Raw genomic sequence first — 20,377 nt, 5'->3', positions numbered from 1 at the left:
GAGGGTGGGGGGGTGGGGGACATGTTCGACTCCTGTGATTCTGCGAAACTTAGGTCTCTGCAGAGCAAAAGTGGGCGTTTATCACCTTGTGGGTATTTTCAAACTGCTGGGTGTTTCTGAATCATGCAATCTAAGTGATCCCCCTTACCCAACCCCATCCCTAAACCTAACGTCACTATTACATAAACCAATCATGTATCATGGTGTAAAAACACCTTGATCTAGTAACTCCCATTACTTTCCTGCAGAGACCTATACTTGGATTCTGCCGTGAATCTATGGCCGTGAATGGTCTTCATTCCATTTCAAATTGCCGCCGGCCGACGAGCACACAATACATTAGACAAATACATGAAACTGTATTTTATTATTATTGTTATCTGTATTGTTTAAATCTTCAAATACTACGTTAGACAAAAACATTAATATAACGAATATTATGTTGTTGTTGTTGTATGTTATTGTTGTTTTTTTTTTTTAATTCAAGAAATGTTTTACAATAGTGCAAACACACATTTCTTAGAAAGCTAGAACATTTCCCAAAAAGCATATATTAAACAAATGAAGTCAATTTTGCTAATATATATATATATATATATATATATATATATATATATATATATATATATATATATATATATATATATATTACGTCACTTCTGGAGTGTTGTTGCTGGTGACAAAACCAATGATTATATATATATATATATATATATATGTGTGTGTGTGTGTGTGTACATTGAAGCGATACTGGCGTTAAAGACCAGCTGATCGCTGTCCGATTCTGTGAATGAATGCCCGCATTGCATTGTGGAATATAGGCTTTGAATACGTCTAGCTCGGATCATATAATAATATTCTGTATTACAGCATACTGTAATATTTCTCCGGTAATTAGATCAAAATAATATGCAAATAAAGAAATTAATACCATGATAACATCTAAATAAATATTGATAGTTATAGTTTAAAAAATATAAATAAACAACAAAAAAACCCAGCTTCCCTGGCCCATATAGATTGAAATAATAACATTAAAAGTGTAAAAAAAATGTATTGTCTTCTGCTTTTTACTACCCATCCGGGGGTAGACTTGCACACACACATTCAGTGTGTCAAAGTAAATGGAAAAGGCCACTAGTGCAGAAGCCAGGGTTTCATGTGCCTTGCCTTTAGAAGCATTTTTTTTAAAAGCCTTTAGAAACTTTCCTGAATTAAAAAAACCATGCTTTCACCTTTTTAGAGGCTTCTGGACCCTCTTGACATCTGGTCTTGGTAAGCCTGTGCATTTATCCACCCCTGCCTACCTCAGCTACCCTTTATACAGAAAATGTATGATTTATCTGGTGGAATCAACTGTCTCTTCATGGTGTCAGTTAATATGATTGAAAACATGTCCCACCTTCCTACATATTTTGGTGCATCATATTGCAATATATAATTTGATGTGTTGAAGAATATTTCAGTTAATTGGCTAACCCACAAGGTGAATGGAAAGACATAAACAGAAATATAGTAACACTTTGATTTATTTGAACACAGCTTTTAGCAAGAATCAGTAATAAAGAAAAAAAACAGCATGACAGCATGTTAGGGTGGAAACCATTGAAAGTGTGTAACGTGGCTCCTCCTTCTTATCTAAAATCATCACATGCGCAAACAGGATGGCTGTGCCGTAACAGCGAACTCGACAACTCATAGCAGGTATTCAACTCATACTGAATTGTAGATGAATGGGTGACGTCACACATGCTTGACACCTGGTGAGAACTGGCAGGCCGGCTCCCATGTCTCCTCCCAGATTTTTCCACTGTAAGTATCAGTAAAAAAATATAATAATAACAACATTAGAACAGTGAAAAACAGAGGGGCCATTTTAACATAATAGTTTCACAGCATAAATAGTTGTAAAAAATTATTGTACGGCCTTGTATTTGTTTTTATACAAACCTATACATATATACTGTAATGCTTGATGCAATGTAACAGATAAAAATCAGCCACTCTGATCTATGAAGTCATAGAAAGTTAACTAGCCAATAGCCTATATCAGTCAGCAAGGATGATCTTGGCTGATACAGATTTTTGCCAGTATATTGGTGAATGTCTACTTCCTACATATAATCACACAGGGGCTATTATGCATGGTACTGAAAAGAGCAAGTGGCTAAATCCTGTATACAATATTTGACACTGCATTTAATCCATCCTATACCAACAGTGTAACAAACAGTGTAATTAATAAACATGTGGGTCTCCAAAATTACAATATTGTGCAATATTTCAAGCAATTTTTGTTGTTTTAATCTTTATGACAGCTGACAGCTCATGAAAACCAAAAATCATCAAATCACTATATTATAATAAAGAGGAATACAGAAATGTCGACCTTTTGAAAATAAATTTACAAATCTGACTTATCAAAAATTTTAATGCATACATTCTACTTGTTCTGGCTGCTTTTGCACAAATGACTGCATCAATGTGGTGTGGACGCCATCAGTGTATGGCATTGCTGAGGTGTTATGGAAGCCCATGTTGCTTTGATAGTGACTTTGAGGTTGTCTTTAATGTTGGGTTTGGTTTATATCATTGTCCTCCCTATGGGGTTCAGGTGAGACGAGTTAAGCACAGCAATACCATACTAAGCAAATCAGTTACTAGAAGTTTTGGCACTGTGGCAGGGGCAGAGTCCTACTGGAAAAGGAAATCAGCATATACATAAAGCTCGTCAGTAGATGGAACCATGCTCTAAAATCTCCAGGTAGAAGGCTGCATTGACTCTGGACTTAAAATATAGTGGACTTGACATTTCTCTCAACGCTGCTTGTTGGTTGCAAAACTTTGAGACCCACCTGTACATTTACACAGGTGTGCTATAATATACATTCCGACCTTATGTTCCAACCTTTATCCACCACCTATGAGATGGTTAAAAGTGGAAACAGAAAGGATATGTATGAAGGCAATATAAACCAATATAAAGCAGTACATACCATGCAGAGCAAGGTAACCATTTCACCCTTACTTCTGCTTGCCCCTGCAGAAAGACACAAACATATAATCAGGTTTTGAATTTCATAATTTTTGGGGCAAGGCCACTTGGCTTTCATTTGAACTTAAATGGACTCAAATTACCACTTGCTTAAATGTTTAGTATTTTGTGATCTGTGAAATGCCAGATGAGCAACAGACAATGGAGAGATGTTGAGACAGCCCAATGAAAACTATATTTCTTACCTCATTTATCCTTCTTCCTGTTATGGAGTCGTATTTGAAAACTTTTTGCCTACTGCATTTCCGGCAACCTTAAATGACAAAAAATAAATATATTAATTAACCATGAGTGTCAAAAAACATTTAAAAAAAAAACTTTCTTAACTAAGATTCATAAAACCTGGGGAACAACATTAACCATTGTCCTTGAACTTTGAATATTATATTAAGGGCCATTCACACCAAGAACGATAACTATAAAAAAAGATATTGTTCTTGTTAATATGATAAACTATAACGATAACTACATGGAGAACAATATCGTTGGGGATCGCTTTTAAATCGATTTTGAGAACAATAAAAAGCTAACAGCCAGTAAGAACCCATCACATTTTAGCCATCACATTTATTAACACAAGGTGAGACTTTGCTTATCGTTGGTCAGTCTGGATGCTTTTAACGTTATGGTCATGGTAATAGTTATCGTTCCTGGAATGAACTGCTCTTTAGTCATCAAATTCAGTGATTTCATAGCCGAAATGTAGACTTATTATCATATAGCCTAGCCTAAAGGTTATTGAAACAGACTTGAGAACAGTGGTGGGGGTGGGGGGAGGGGATAAGCTACCTGGGCTGCCCACTGATTTGTGTGTGTGTATTCATCTCTACTCAAGTGTGTATTGCCAATTGCTTGACTCCTAGAGTGCGTGTTCAGTACTGAAAGGTGTGTATGCAAGGACAAACTTCTTTGCGTATCAGACTGGCCACTGAAAATTACTCACTATTAACTAATTGACTGCACTTAAATTCACTTGAAGAATTCTGTATTTTAATGAATAATGATTACAAAAAAGGGGAAATTCATACATAGTTTGCTAAGACCATGAGATGGTCCTCACTACAGGACACAAGATCCAGGGGGAGTGTTTGGATCCAGATCCAACTTCTCCCTCCTTACATCTACCGAAACCTACCCGTCTCCACCCCCTGATTCCTAAACCCGCCCAGTTCCACCCCTAAACCTACCCATCTGCCAGAGCTCCACCCCTAAACCTATCAAACTCCACCCCCTATATGTGGATCCAACCACACCCCTTGGATCTTGTGTTCTGCAGTGAGGAGCTACTGAAGACCACAGTTCACTTACACTTTCTTTTTTTTGTTGGGGGTGGGGGAGAGACAGGGTATAAATCTAAAAGATAAAAGGTCTCATTTTCCTGGGCCTGAGACTGGGACTCAGCCAGGGCCAAGAACTGAGGCTGTGGCTCGGGCTGAGCCTGATGCTGGTGCTTGGGCTGGACCTGATGCTGGGGCTCGGGCTGGACCTGAGGCTGTGGCTCGGGCTGGACCTGATGCTGGGGCTCGGGCTGAGCCTGATGCTGGTGCTTGGGCTGGACCTGATGCTGGGGCTCGGGCTGGACCTGATGCTGGTGCTTGGGCTGGACCTGATGCTGGGGCTCGGGCTGGACCTGATGCTGGTGCTTGGGCTGGACCTGATGCTGGGGCTCGGGCTGAGCCTGATGCTGGTGCTTGGGCTGGACCTGATGCTGGGGCTCGGGCTGGACCTGATGCTGGTGCTTGGGCTGGACCTGATGCTGGGGCTCGGGCTGAGCCTGATGCTGGTGCTTGGGCTGGACCTGATGCTGGGGCTTGGGCTGAGCCTGATGCTGGTGCTTGGGCTGGACCTGATGCTGGGGCTTGGGCTGAGCCTGATGCTGGTGCTTGGGCTGGACCTGATGCTGGGCCTGATGCTGGTGCTTGGGCTGGGCCTGATGCTGGGGCTCGGGCTGGGCCTGATGCTGGTGCTTGGGCTGGACCTGATGCTGGGGCTCGGGCTGGACCTGATGCTGGTGCTTGGGCTGGACCTGATGCTGGGGCTCGGGCTGGACCTGATGCTGGTGCTTGGGCTGGACCTGATGCTGGGGCTCGGGCTGAGCCTGATGCTGGTGCTTGGGCTGGACCTGATGCTGGGGCTCGGGCTGGACCTGATGCTGGTGCTTGGGCTGGACCTGATGCTGGGGCTTGGGCTGAGCCTGATGCTGGTGCTTGGGCTGGACCTGATGCTGGGGCTTGGGCTGAGCCTGATGCTGGTGCTTGGGCTGGACCTGATGCTGGGCCTGATGCTGGTGCTTGGGCTGGGCCTGATGCTGGGGCTCGGGCTGGGCCTGATGCTGGTGCTTGGGCTGGACCTGATGCTGGGGCTTGGGCTGAGCCTGATGCTGGTGCTTGGGCTGGACCTGATGCTGGGCCTGATGCTGGTGCTTGGGCTGGGCCTGATGCTGGGGCTCGGGCTGGGCCTGATGCTGGGGCTCGGGTTGAGTCTGATGCTGGGGCTCTGGCAATGTCGTTGTGGAGTTCCCTACAATATTGTATGTGTATGTTAATTTTTGATATTCCCCCATCATAAAAAAAAAAAAAAAGTTTAAAACTATCATGACCTACCTTCTTTGATCAATAAAAAATTGTAGGCCTTTCTCATGGTGGCCACAATTTTTAGGTTATCCTCAGTGGGTGTCAGATGGGTCACAACATCAGCCACCCACTTTCCAGAGGCCTTATCTTTCTTGGCGAAAAATAGAATTGGGACATACCCCAATGCACTTAGTTTTTTCACCTGTAATAAATAAATGCAGACAGCAAACATTAGTTATTCCCACTGCATTATTTTCCACCCTATTGAAAACAACTGCATTAAATACATTAGTGCTACTGTTTCTAATATACAGGTACACAATTAACATTATCAACCTTACCAGCTTTTCCCCTTAGAAACAACATTACATGATGTTTTATTAACAAAGTTTTGGAAGAGCATTTCCAAATAATCAAACCTTATTAGACATGAATGGAGCAAACTCTGCTAATCAATCCAATGAACGAGTTAAGAGGTGTATATATAACAACAAGCATACCTCTGTCCGTTGACAGTTTGACAGCATCCCTCCACCACCCCATCTCCTCACTTCTAGTCCTAAATACTTTTATAACAATGGGGGGAAGTACTCTGGGTTCTAGCAAAAATCCCGAACTTGGAGCCCTCCCCCGGACAGCACACCAAATACTCATAATCTTTACTCTGTTTAATTGATGTAAGTTTGAAGACCAAGTTAGTACACACCAGCTAGAAAACACGGAATAGTGAACTCGGACACAACTTCAGAGAATAGAAATGTCATCAAAATATACAAACGGTAGCAAACATATGCTTAATCGTTTTGATTATGTGGGGGTCCTTGGAAATGTTTCTCCCACACAAAGGGTCCTTGGAACAAACCGTTTGTGAAACCCTGATTTATACAACCAATATTCATGTAATGTTGTGCTGGATGCTGATGGTTTAGTACTTAGCAATCTGGGTTTCTAAAGGGAACACTAAAAGTCCTGACACCCTTCAATAATAATTGTATTGATTGGACACACACAAAATGAAAATATGATAACAAAAATACATTTTGACTGGACTCCTTCTTTATGGCCACCTATCCACCAGATCCAAACACTCTCCCTCCAACCCCCCCCGGTCGGTCTACCTGTCTCTGCCCACTGCAAATGTAGATTGGGGGACAAACAGAAACACTCATTTGGGAATGCCACCAACGGACATAAAATAGACAGCGGTCCTACTCCAGTAGGTATGGTTGAATCCTTTCCACTTTTAATGTGACATTACTATCTCCCCTGTAGTAATTAAAATGTTTTTAAGTTGTGGCTTTGAAATAGGACACCTGGATTTTAAGTTGTGGCTTTGAAATAGGACACCTGGAATATGGCCTTGCTTTTAACAACACATATGTTGCACACAGTATGGCTTACACGCATGTTATTTTGCCACATCATCACGCACTTTCTCTAAAATTAACGCAGTGAAGACACTATAAGGGTTAGATGAAATATTCACACGGTAGGGGTGGTAGTGCAAGGTAGGAGCATGTTATCTACTTACATAATCATGCAAGACTGTCTTTAATAGTGACTCTGGGTCTGAATTCTTTGAATTGCCTTTAGCAGAGACAGAGACTTCAATAACACGCATACTGAAGTACCTGTGTATTACTAAAGCAAAGTTATATTTACAATGTAGGCGGTTGTATATGTAAACAAATGTACATGAGCGCCTGGTCAAAAAGAAAGTCTATTCCATGCGTGTCAAGCAAATTACAAATTAATTAAAATAATATGTTACACGAATGCAATCTATGACAACCTCAAATTCATTCACTGACAGATTAAACTTATTTTTGTAAAACGAGGCCCTTGCCCTACCATACAATATTAATGAAAGTGAAACAAATTATATTGCTTAATGAAATATGAGCATTTCTACTTACTGCAATATGGGCAGAGTCCACCACTCTTCCAGCATTTCTATTTTTTAGGACCCTTTCCCCCCACTTCCTGTCCAGGGTCACTTTTTTGGCTGCTACTTTTTTTTTTTGGGTGATGGCTGCAAAACAAGAGCTGCAGGTTTTGAGGCTCACCTGTGTTGGTAAAAGTATACCAAAGCGAGACATCAGATCCACAGTCACAGAGAAAAAGTACAATCAAGATAGAGTTTAATTTGGCTGTATACAGGAAAGAGAGGAACACACAAAGCACAATGCAATTCAGAATATGCGTCTCTAGATTGCCACATGATTCTTCTTCTTCTTATTATAATCATACAGTGAAAGTGGCAGATGTAGGAGACACCCAGGCTACTCTAATTAATATTGTCTATGGTGTTTGGTGCAAAACAAGCAATCAAAATTTATATCAACCAGACGCCTTACATTATCACTGTTTTGTAACACAGTACAGATATCATACAGGGTCATTTAGTAGGAGCATACTTTAGTGTCCAATTGACCTAACAATGAGAAATGTAGAATATTAAAACCACATATTTGAATATTACACATAATGCTCTATTCTATTTTCCTTCACCTGGTTAAGTGCTTGGCAGGAGGGGCAAGGCTTGAACTTCCTTCGAGACATTTTGAAAACTACACACATACACACATTTTGAAGAGTACACTTTAGACAGTGTCAACAAAAACAACACAACTTATTTGCATAAATGATAATTTTTCATACGTGTCATTGTTATATATTTTCTAATTTACCTATTTTGGAAGCTACTTATATATATATATATATATATATATATATATATATATATATATATATATATATATATATATATGAATATGAATGAATCAGTCAATAGTTTATGGCAGCATTACTTATTACATTATTTATACATATGAATTGTTTTATTTCATATTGAAAAATTGTGATGAGCCACAATGTAGTAGTTATGAATTAATTGTATTGTTAATTATGGATTTATTTTGGGTGTTTATTATGTAATTTTGTGTGGATTTTTAACAATTTGGCTGTAAAACAAACCAATCTGGCAACAGCGTTCTTCATTCTTAACATTTAGAATGTTGGATAGTTGTAATAATGTCATAATGTAATACTGAAAATCTTACATTCCATTATTGTACCTTACATGATTATATGCGACAAAAAAATAACTTGAATTCAATTAGCTAACTTTGGTAGCCTGCACATTTGGTACTGAAAGCTTTTTTTTTTTTTTTTTTTTGAATGTTTTCCATTATTTGTCGTCATAAGACATGGCCACCTTAAAAAATGTAAAGTTCCTAAACACAACTTCTTGTCCTGATTCAACAGTTTTGATGTGTAAATGTAAGAATAGTATCGATCTTTATTAATTAAGCCTTCTAACATTACTTTACTTACCGAGTGGAAAATCGCAATGGACCTTGGGATCGCCCATACGGTGACGTAAGCGTTATTAATTTAGAGGATTTAATAATAATAATAATAATAATAAAAAGATTAATTGAACACAATCGTAGCATTTATATGCATTTATTAAAATCAACAAACCTCTGATAAAAATACGTTATCCAGCATGCTATAGTTAAAGCGGTGTCCTACCAATGATAAGAAAACGCTTAAACTGCTTACTTGCACGCGCCTTGGAGCGTTGTTAAACTCACCTTTTAATGCTGTTTTACCTGCAGTCGAGCGTTGCTTTGGTCAAACTCACCTCTGAATGCCGTTTTCCCTGCAGGTGAGCGTTGTTAAACTCATCTCTGAATGCCGTTTTCCCTGCAGGTGAGCGTTGTTAAACTCACCGCTGATGAACGCGCTAAACCTTTGCGGGCGCTTTGATATCAGATTGCGAGGCTTTTTAAACATCAAAAACCCGCCATTTGGGGGCCGCCATTTGACTCACCTTGGCATAGATCATTTTTTGTAACCTGTTCCTTTTTATTTTTATTTATTGTAGTCTAGATCCATACGAGGCAGACAATGGGTTGTGGTGTGCTGAAACAAGACGTCAAATTTCAACGCTGTTTAGTTCCATAGAAGTCTATCGGACTACCCCCCACGTTGAAAAAAGACGTCAAAGGTATACCCAGTGCGTCAAAAAAGTGACGCCAGATCCCTTGACCATGCGTCAGACATTTGACGAGTAGCGAGTGAGACTGTGTTGGTTCTGCATACCTTAGTGTATTGGGACAGAGAGTACCAAAGTTTTATGAATTTTAGTATAGAGAAAGCTAGCAATCTTTGTCACCCTGAAGTGACCCAGATTCAGTATTATGTATTTGAAGTTTAAGATCTTGTAGAAGGGCGGCAGTCATGAGTTTGTTTGATGTCAATGTGTTTTCCATTTTTCTGTTCATTTTCCTCATTCCAGTTCTTATTGATTCATATCCGAATGTTCAGTTCAGCCGTAGGACTTTATGTTCACTTTCTGGCAATTTGAATGAGTCGCATACAGGTGAGTCTTGGTTGTGTTGTATGTGGCTATTATAAGCATGTATCCTAATGGACTCACTTGGCTGCCTGCTGTAATTTTTTACAGTTTTAAAATTAGAAGAGGCAAAGTGTTAAGAGAAAGGTGGATCCTGTAGAGAAGATTCAGAGAAGGATGGAGTGATGAGTTCTGGGAATTGTGAATTTTGCACTTCTGTCCCTAATTTCAGTAATATGGAGCCAGGCTGAATATATCTCGGCATGACATGACAGATGCCTCAAACTAGGCTTTTCATATATTAGGTTTGAATCTTTGTTTTACAGCTTTCAGTAAATTATTCAGAAATGTAAAATTGTACATTTTGGCAGATGCTTCCTTAAGCAAAGGACATCATGCATTATGTATGTGAGTGAGTAAAAGCAGCTATAAAGGGAATGCGGAAAGATGAAATGAGATTTAGCTCTCTTTGAATGTTTATATTCTGTGCATTCATAATACCAAGAAATATGTTATAAGACTTCACAGTTATTTCTCAGCAATATACAATAAGTGGCAAGTTTATCAGGTACATTTGACTGTGAACAGCCCACTTTGGTGCATCATATGTCCACTGTAGCTTCATATTTTTGTTCTGTATACATGGCATTCAGATGTGTTTTCTGATGTACAACAATATTGTAACTGTCATTGTCTACCCGACAAAAACAGCTACTACTGAACATCTCTGCAAGATCTACATATTGCAAATGGTTTTCTGTTTATGTATCTGCATTTGCAAGCAAGCCTTATGTCTTTTAAAATAGCCACAGGGTGTTTATTGAATGTCTGTCAGCGTTTATGTGTGTGCAGTATCCATCGATGACTTCCTATAGAGTTTAAATTGCTCAGTAGATGTTGGAATTTCATTAGTCGACCTCATAATCCGCACTTAAAGGAATCTTTTTAAGACTCGCAAAATGGCAGACCATGTTTCTGGAGTAATATACATAATTCATATACAGTTCTAAGCATCTTCCATGCCCCCCAAAAAAATCATCAGTCAATAGTGGGATGTCTAAAACATTGCATGCTCTTACAGTTTTCCTTTCAGGATAAAGCAGATCAGACAAAATGCAGTCATGCCCTATTTTTCTAAAGCTCTTGGATTACTCGTAAAGATCATAAAATTCCCTTTGAGTAGTGCTTTGATCCACCATGAGCATCACTTTCTCTTCATAAAGTCACTCCAGTTAGTGCTGCCTGTCTCAAAGCCTTTTGTTTTCAGGAATGTCAACCAACCTCTTTTTTCATGGCACTCTGTAGCAACAGCAATTTTACTACAGTAGACACAAATGTATTTTGTCTAATGTAGTGAAATAATTATTAACTGAAATAAAAGGAAGCACAAAAACATTAAACCAGAGCTTTATGTAGTTTAACTGGATGTAGTAAAAAAAAAAACATAAAATCTAATTCAAAATATTAAGAAAAACTGTAATAGTATCTTGATACTACAATAACACTGATGCTCACATACATTTTTATAAGATATGTAAAATATGTCATCTATACAAAATGTACATAGAAAGCAGTTTTTGTCATCTTAAAATTATGGCAACATCACCTGAATATTGATTACATGAACATTCAGGAAAAAAGAAACACTTGTGAAAAGCCTACTGCAAACCCTTTGAGGATTCATTGTTTTCCTCATTGTGAAGCACTTTCTGCTGCTGGAGATGCTGAGAAATGTTTGGGTGCTGTGAAATGCCAGCAGGTGTCTCAGCAGTATAGTTCCCAGCTGTGTGCATTTTCCAATTTTATATCACTTGCTCAAACAGCTTTTATAGGTAAAATTATTCTCAAAAGAGGTAATGTGTAAATAAATGAAGGAAAAATATAATAAATGATGGAACAAACGTTCAATATAAGTGTCAAGGAAGATGAGCATTATTGTAAAATTGTATTGCAGAAACGGCTTTCATAGTTTGGTTTGCTTCAGGATATGAGCATCACTATTGTCATGATAGCCTTAAATATGGACATGACTGCAGTGTATAGACAACCAACTGTCCAAGCAGTGATGATTTTCACATATATAGCAGATTATGATCATCTTGCATTGAAATGTGTTTGGTGTATAGGTAAGTTTAATAGCGTAGAAGTTAAAAGGGATAGTTCAACCAATAATGTGTTTTTGTTTTGTTTGTTTTTTTCATTATTTACTCACACCCATGTCATTCCATATTGGTTAAGATCCCTCTGACGTTTCTTGAAATATCATCTTTTGTGTTCTGCGTAAAATGAAAATCATACAGGTTTGGAGCAACATGAGTGAGGAAATGGTGAACAATCCATAGCAGCAATTTTTTTTCACTACTGTTATTCATATAACTTCAATGATGGACAGGGAGGCTTGGATTGAAATAGAATAGGTTAAGTGATCACCCTACCATCATACACAAACCTTTGTAGTTTAATAGATAGAGATTGTGATTGTGAGACTGTGTTTCTGTCTATTTTCTGGTCTGTCTGACAGACAGACTTTGGCAGTGAAGCCCTTAGCATAATGTAAAATAAATAGATCTGAAAATAGAAAAGAAAAAAATGAGAATCTGGGTGTCGTGTGTGATATGAATGTGAATGTGGAAGTTATTAAATATAATAAGAAATATGTATTTTAACATTCTGAAGCATTATTTCTCCTATCTGTGTTCCTTGGAACCAACTGCTGTGAATGAATTCTATTTTAATTCTAGAATGACTACTTTTGGCATGAGGCCTAGGGGATCCTCTTATATCCTGCAGTCATTCTTTTGCCAGATATTTGATTACATGCTAGTAGTCTGGTTCATAAAACTTTATAAAGATTTAATAATAATTGAAGGTGCAGATTGTTCAAGTGAAGTAACGTCTGTGGTGTAATCTTATATTTCCCGCATATTTCCTCACAAATCCTGTCTAGACGATCACATAAATGTAGCTGAGTTTTTGTCTGAGCTACAACATTTTCTATTTATGAGTGACACACCAAGATGTATTTTTGATTCTAAATTGAAGTCTTTCAAAACTACTTTATTTATGTGGTCATGAATAAGACAGGAGACAAGATTCAACCCCGTGTATGAATATCATGAATAACATCCTCGAACCCTCAGCGATTTCTTTTCTAACACAAGCTGCTATTCTTAGACAGAATTTAGGAATTCATTTCATCAAGAAGCCTGTTCTACAAATCAAAAAGATGAGATACAAGAGAGAAAAAAAAAGAAGTTGTGATGAATTCCAAATTGTGTCTAAACAGATTGTGTCTAAACACAAATGAATACAGTTTGTTGTTCAAATCCTTTTATATATTCCTTAATGTTAATCATCAGAAGAGATATCTTCTATTCAGCATGCATGTTTTCCAGCATCTAATTGAGCTGTTTTATTGCCTTTATAATTATATGATATCATATTATTCAGCAGTCAAGTTTAGAATTATTAATTGTCATAAACAGTTCTTCTTTCATTTTATTAGTCTAACTGTAGGCTATTTATCATTTCCAGGCAACAGATTTAAATTGAATATGTGGTCACAGGTGTGTGTTTATATTCATTTATAGTCACCTGAATGTGGCTCATACAATCAGAGTCTGTTTTATAAAATACATCAGTATATCGTATGGATTCAAGGCCAGCTGTTGAAGTGTATGCTTTGGCAGCCATAACAAAATAAGTTACAACCCATCAGGCTTTTAGCACAATCAGCATCTCCTGAAAGCAAAATATTCATTATCGTTATGCCCAGTTTGTGACAGTGAAAAGATTCAGTGGGTTGGAAGATTGCCTCAGGTGTCTTTGTTTGTATGTAAATCCCACGCAGCTCAGCTAGTATGGAAAACTGAGCTCAGTCATTTGTAAAAGTTTGGGAAGTCATCAGAAAATGCTTGTCAAATTAGATTCAATTGATTAAATGAATAACTCGAGACAAGAGTTCATTCAGCTGTGAAACAATAAACTATGGAAATATGTAGTAAACCAATCACAAGGAATCATTTGATTATCTTTGCCGTTTGCATTTGAAATGTAGCCGTTTATTGGTGGAAGTATGGTGTGGTAAGCCATGGCTAAAGTGAATAGTTTCTAATAGATATCATCTGGCTGGACTATATATGTTTAAATTATATCATCCTTCCAACACTCAAAAAAATATTTAACCCCAAAAGCTAAAACTTATTTAATTCAATTAGATGTCAATTTTCCATCCAATGTAATCACATAAATCCAACGCAAAAGTTAATATTTGTTTAAGCTTCACCTTTTCATGTTCAGTTAACGTAAATGAATTAAATACAATATATGAAAACTGATGAACTGTGATTTAAGCTTGTATAATACATAAACTTTACTCATTTTCAATAACTTATTGTTACTTGCTTTATATAAGCACCTTACATTTTCTTAATTCTATTGAATAAATGGACAAAACATGTTACATTTTCAAACCTTTATTGTTGTAATTGAAAGTGACAAAAGTGAAAGTGACGTGACATTCAGCCAAGTATGGTGACCCATACTCAGAATTTGCGCTCTGCATTTAACCCATCCGAAGTGCACACACACAGAGCAGTGAACACACACACACACACTGTGAGCACACACCCGGAGCAGTGGGCAGCCATTTATGCTGCGGTACCCGGGGTGGCAGTTGGGGGTTCGATGCCTTGCTCAAGGGCACCTAAGTCGTGGTATTGAAGGTGGAGAGAGCACTGTACATGCCCTCCCCCCACCCACAATTCCTGCAGGCCCGGGACTCGAACTCACAACTTTTCGATTGCCAGTTCAACTCTAACCATTGGGCCGCAACTTCTCTATTTTTATAATTTTAGCTAACTTGGCAGGTCCTCAACCCAACCACAAGCTCCACACTTCACCACAACGGTAACTCGCACAAAATACACTAATATAAAGTCTTTTAAAATGCCCATATAATAGAGCATTAGACATGAAAAAGTCTCCTTATTATCACATTTTACTAAAAACTGCATAAAATAACACTTTATTTCAACATTTTCTCTCCCCATATCCAGTCCTGTGCAAAGCATGATGGGAAGTGTAAAACTTATTTTGAGGTACTTGATTGAAACATGTTCTTTCAAAATGAAAACTTTATGTTAAACCAATGAGTCACAGTTTTAAGTCAGTTTAACATGACACAATCATGTTGAACTGAAAAATAGCCAAAATGGCATTAATTCAACATGAATTGTTCAGGTAAAGTGAACAAATGTGAAAAATCATTTTTTTGAGTGAATTCTATCATCCGAGATTTAAACACAATACATTATCCTTAGCTTGTGTCTCCTAATTGACTCCATTGAGGCTGAAAATAAGGAATGGATAAAAAAGATTCTCTTCACTATACATTCATGGCAAGTATTTGGATTCTCTCTTTTTGATGGAGGTCCCCAGTTTGTTTTACTTCTTCCTGCTAAGCGACTCTGTGGAAACTTCTCTGGAATATAATGGTGGGTTATTAGAGCTTTAGGTGAAACCAGACGGGGTAGAGTCTTGAAATCACCATTTTGTTAAAGGATCTTCTCCTGCGGAACTAAGACTCCATGCTAGGACCTTTAGACGGGAGGTCCTTCTGTATCCCACAATTTACAAAATGATGGGAAATTGATGTGAACTCTTCTTTAATCTTGTTCCTGTTTACAGTACAGGAGGGCCTTGTCTGATATTGAGGTTGCTGCCCTCATTTTTGTGCACTGTTTTATTTTTAGCCATTTATATCAATCAAAATGTCATAATCTGCCACCTTCCCTATATATATGACCAGAGAGAAGCCATTTCTGATAGCTTTTTCTTAGCTTGCTGTGGCCTGCATAACTCTGACAAAAAAATGATAAGGACATGTAGATAGTACAAGAGCTCTTACTTGACCTTTATTCTAATAATATTACTAGGCATGGTGCTTTTGTTCTTGCTCTGTTTTAAATGGTGTCGTGTTGACACGTTGGAAGAGGGGTCATAATGTAGCAAGGAAAAATATGACTACGCCCCAGAGCTTAGAATTTGCTGTCATTTCTAATTGTTTGTGCTGATAACAATTGTTGCCATAAGCACATAAAAAGCATCTTTGGGGACAATCTTTCCAGAATACACAGACTAGACATTAGCAGTGTGACAGGTGCTTAATGGTAATGGTATACTCATGCCTTAGTCCATTGAGGAAATGTCTCTGTGATTGACTGAGTCCTATGTTTCCTCCGTGTAGCCCCCTTGGGGCTGTGCACTTTTTCAGTCAGCATTCATCTATGGTTCTGCTTCATTCATGGCCAATGAACAAAAACTGGTTGGGGAAACAATGGCATCACATTTGAGCAATATTTTTATTTTTTTATAAAAAAGAAACAAATCTGTCATCATATTTAAACTTCATTAAAGGCAGAAGAAGATTATTGTGGGTAGTTATTAAAATGACTGCCTCAGTTGTGATATCATAGAACAGTTATTTGTGTTCAATAATTTAAACGGAAGCCAGTGTCACTACAGTTCCGCATCAAACACTAAGCTTTCAAGAACATGAAAGGTAGTTTTAGAACAAGTACATTTTATTAATTCTCAGAACAGAGTGCTGCAGGGATGACGTTTTTTGCAAGCCAAAACCTAGATATGAGTTGACATTTTAGCATTTCCAGATCCAATGTCCAGAAATCAGTGTTTTTTCTTTTCTTTTTTTTTTTTCTTCTTTTTTCGTTTAATTGGTTATTGTTTAAATACCTTAAATAATGTCTCCCGTTGTGATAAAGCAAGCAGCACCAGCTCGCTTGGGGATCTATGTAACAAGTGTCTATAAATTTTGTTAAAAATAATAATAATAATGCTCACTCTACAATAGCTTTCTGCTTTTACAACTTTCATGCAAGGAGAAATTTATTTACAGTGCTAAAACAGACATTCCAGCAAAGTATATACAAGGTCACAACAAAACCCAACGTACCAAAGAAGCAACAAATAGGTCAAATAAAAAGGTAAAAGTCCAAACGTATATGCTTACAGGTAAGTGTCTGCATTATACAAGAGTTAGAGTTTTGCTCGAGGCACCACAGTTGCTCTCTCTTGATTCTGGCCTCCCCTTTTATAGGGCAGTGTTCACCCCTACTCAGGGACAATACCATAAATAGGTTCAGTAAGTATAAAGTGTATACACCCTAGTACTTCAGTTACTTTAACAAATTCAATTCAATTTAATTCAAGTTTATTTGTATAGCGCTTTTTACAATACTAATCATTATAATGGAACGTTTCTACAATATTTAGTAGTAGCTTATAAGTGGTGACTGTCAGTTTATGTGCATATGGATGGGAATTTTCAGAAAAATTAATACAAGATGTAGTCAAGATAATACAGTAAAATAGTATGATAAGACACACCAACTTTGAAAATCAAGCAGCAAAACGTTCAGCTACAAATAGATGAACGTATGATGCAGATGAGACCGGAAGACATATAAATAGAAATTACAAATGGCCGAGCCCATTTTTACGGCAAGACAAAGGTGGATATAGTCCAGATTTATTTTGAGAAACATTCCCCACATTCAGTGTTTTTATTCACAGATGGCTCCAAAGATCCTGAAACAGGATATGCAGATGCAGCCATATGTATCCCAATCAGTGATTTTTATATTAAGAAAACTGCAACCAATCATTTGTCAGAATATGCAACAGAATTATTGGCAATATTATTTGCCCTACAGTGGAAAGAGGAGAAGAAAATAAACAAAATTCATTGCATCTGATAGCTACTCTTCAATAAGGTCTGTCAGGTCATAATTTAGGATGGATATTATACATGAGATATTCTGTATGATGTACACTATAAAAGTTATGGGTATGTCTACAGGTTTCATTTGGTTTCCTGGTCATGTTGGTGTGTATAGCAAAACCTTAAAATCAACTCTGTATTTGACTGGTAAGAAATGTTATTAAAAGAGAACAGGAGTGATGTATCAGCCACATTTTGGACCAATTACAATCGATGTAAAGAGGAATGAGAGAGACGTAAATATAATGAATTGCAGTAATCAAGACAGTCTGTATTAAGTGCATGGATCACTACTTCTAGGTCTTTCTTTGAGAGGACTGTTTTAATTTGGTGATGCATCAGAGATGAAATAAGCTTTCTTTGACAACAGCGTTTATTTGCTTATCAAGAAAAAAGCCGGAATCGAAGACCTAGGTTCTTAATTCTGTTGTGCAATGTTAAAGACATGGAGCCTAGTTGATTTCCAATATTAGAGCTACACAATGTAGATCCAAATACAGTGGCCACGGTTTTGTCCCCATTTAGCTTTTTCTGACAACCGCATTTTAACTTCCTCCAGGCAGGAGATAAAATCCATTTCTAGTCTTGACAGGAAGATAAAATTGTGTATCGCCAGCATAACAGTGATAAGAGACATCATATTTCGGAAAGATAGAGCCAAAGAAGCATGTATAGAGAAAAAAGCAGCGGACTCAAAATGGAGCCTTGTGGGACCCCACATGCGATCAGTGTTGAGGATGAGTCGTATAATATAAGTGGAAAACCAATTTAACGCAACCCCTTGGATACCAGCCACTCTCTCCAGGCGATTTAATAACATGGAGTGATCTATTGTGTCAAATGCTGCACTGAGATCTAATAGAGTTAAGATGACCCCATCTCTGCAATCCAAATAGCAAAAGATATCATTAAAACAAACTCTAAGAATAAAGCAAGTAGTTTTAAGTAAAGCAGAAGCTAAAGTACTCATCAGAACATATGCACAATCAGTATGGCAGGTATATTGGGATGACGATGAAACAGGTAGACATTTCTACAATATACAAAAACAAGTCAGTGCTGGGAGGAGAGAGAGAAGGAATCGCAGTTAATGAAGTATCCCAACTCGGATGAGAAAAGGTCATACTGGACTTAACAGTACATCATATAAATCTAAAAAACACCCATCTGGGGAATCCAATGTAGCCACCAACAGCTGATCATGTGCTACAGTACTTCACTGTATGAAATAACATGAGAGATGTCACATTATTCAGTCAACGAAGAAGGTAAAACAGCATAACATTTCTTTATCAGGTCTGTTTTGGGAAAGCAGCTAGTAAGATGTCTTATTTTCTGCAATAATCCAAAAGCCAGTGGAAAAATACTATTGGTTTATTGTCGAGGGAAGCAGGTTGATGCCAACTTAGGGGTTGGCCAAAAAAATAAAATTTCATTACTGCAGCACCTTATATCTGTTTTTGTAGAGTTGTTGTAATAAACAGATTTTTGTAACATGCTGAGTTTTGCATGCTTGCCGATGAGTTACTAAATGGTTACTATGGACTTTTAAAGCTTCTTGCTTGATTTTAACCTATTCACATCTAAATCAGTTTATGACATCTCCTCCATTACCTTTTTAAATAATATTTCTGTCAAATTGAGGTCTTTTAGCAATGAATGGAGACTAGCCACCTCAGAACTCTCATTATAAATGCATTGAATGGTGGTCTTCTTGCAGTCACCTTAAAATATTGTTTATTTTAACCTCACCTATTTCCTGCCTCATGCTTCTTACGTAATTTTGCTTCAGTTCTTTAATTCAATGAAATAATGTCACTTTCATTCAATGTTTGCATAAAGCTTATTTGGACAATGAGAGACAATATTGGCAAAAGAAAATAATAGTTTGCAGTCACATTACTCCTATGCTGACGTTTGGAGATATAAAGTAAATTAAATTTGTGTAAATGCATAGTTTCTGGTACTTTGGTCATTCTAAATGTGTTCCATTTAGTTATGAAGCAAAGAACATATGTTAATCGACTGAAGGGAATTGTAGTTTTGCATTAACATCGCAAAAATCATAATCAAGTCATTTAAACATGCTCCGGTTCAGTTAATATTCTGTTCAATTAATATTCAGAACAAATTGCATTTTGAAGGCTCCTGGCTTGTTTGACTCCATAAGTGTATATTTCTTCAACTTCTCCAATTGCAGTTACTGACTCACTCTGCCTTTAATTTTTGCCTTGAAGGCAGAAGAGTTAAGTGTCGCTATGAGATTGCTTGGTAATGGGCTTTGGCATTGATTCAAAAATTCACTCAGATACTGTAGAGACCTTATTTAGTTCCACCATATCTCAAAGGTGCACTGCTTTTCACATCCATATGCTAAAATTTGTTCAGGCTTTCTGTAATTGGTCTAAAGTTAAAAGGCTTGACCAACTTGAGCTTTCTGTGATTGAGGGCAATAAATTGTTGGTAAAAATATATGCTAGCACTGGGGGTGTTATTTTGACAATCTAATCCTCCAGTGTGGGACCTTCAGGGGATTCAGTGTGATTAGTTCTGTCCATCTTGATCAACAGTATAGCTCTCAGTGG

At 37.6% G+C, this 20,377-nt stretch overlaps 1 protein-coding gene across 1 annotated transcript; it reads right to left on the bottom strand.

The window, feature by feature from the left end:
- Positions 1-1,532: 1,532 nt before the first annotated feature.
- On the bottom strand, positions 1,533-8,193 carry LOC113052548 (transcription factor SPT20 homolog). Its single transcript, XM_026216960.1, has 7 exons — positions 8,140-8,193; positions 7,545-7,694; positions 5,659-5,830; positions 4,364-5,575; positions 3,241-3,308; positions 2,997-3,040; positions 1,533-1,810 (listed from the first exon to the last, which is right to left on the bottom strand). The coding sequence occupies exons 1-7, from the start codon at positions 8,188-8,190 to the stop codon at positions 1,744-1,746; spliced, it is 1,764 nt and encodes a 587-aa protein (XP_026072745.1). The 5' UTR covers positions 8,191-8,193; the 3' UTR covers positions 1,533-1,743.
- Positions 8,194-20,377: the final 12,184 nt, after the last annotated feature.

This window comes from Carassius auratus, chromosome 32 (genome assembly GCF_003368295.1).
Source record: "Carassius auratus strain Wakin chromosome 32, ASM336829v1, whole genome shotgun sequence".
Taxonomy (NCBI): Eukaryota; Metazoa; Chordata; class Actinopteri; order Cypriniformes; family Cyprinidae; genus Carassius; species Carassius auratus.
Note: the sequence above shows the minus strand (reverse complement) of the source record. Positions and strands in the feature narration are given on the sequence as shown.

What these genes read in the sequence shown, in the direction of transcription:
- LOC113052548 (XM_026216960.1), bottom strand. Translation starts at nt 8,190, where the DNA reads ATGTCTCGAAGGAAGTTCAAGCCTTGCCCCTCCTGCCAAGCACTTAAC. An exon ending in TTTTTTATTGATCAAAGAAG is followed by an intron (nt 5,576 to 5,658) that starts GTAGGTCATGAT and finishes ACAATATTGTAG; the next exon opens with GGAACTCCACAACGACATTG. An exon ending in CAGGAAGAAGGATAAATGAG is followed by an intron (nt 3,041 to 3,240) that starts GTAAGAAATATA and finishes GTCTTTCTGCAG; the next exon opens with GGGCAAGCAGAAGTAAGGGT.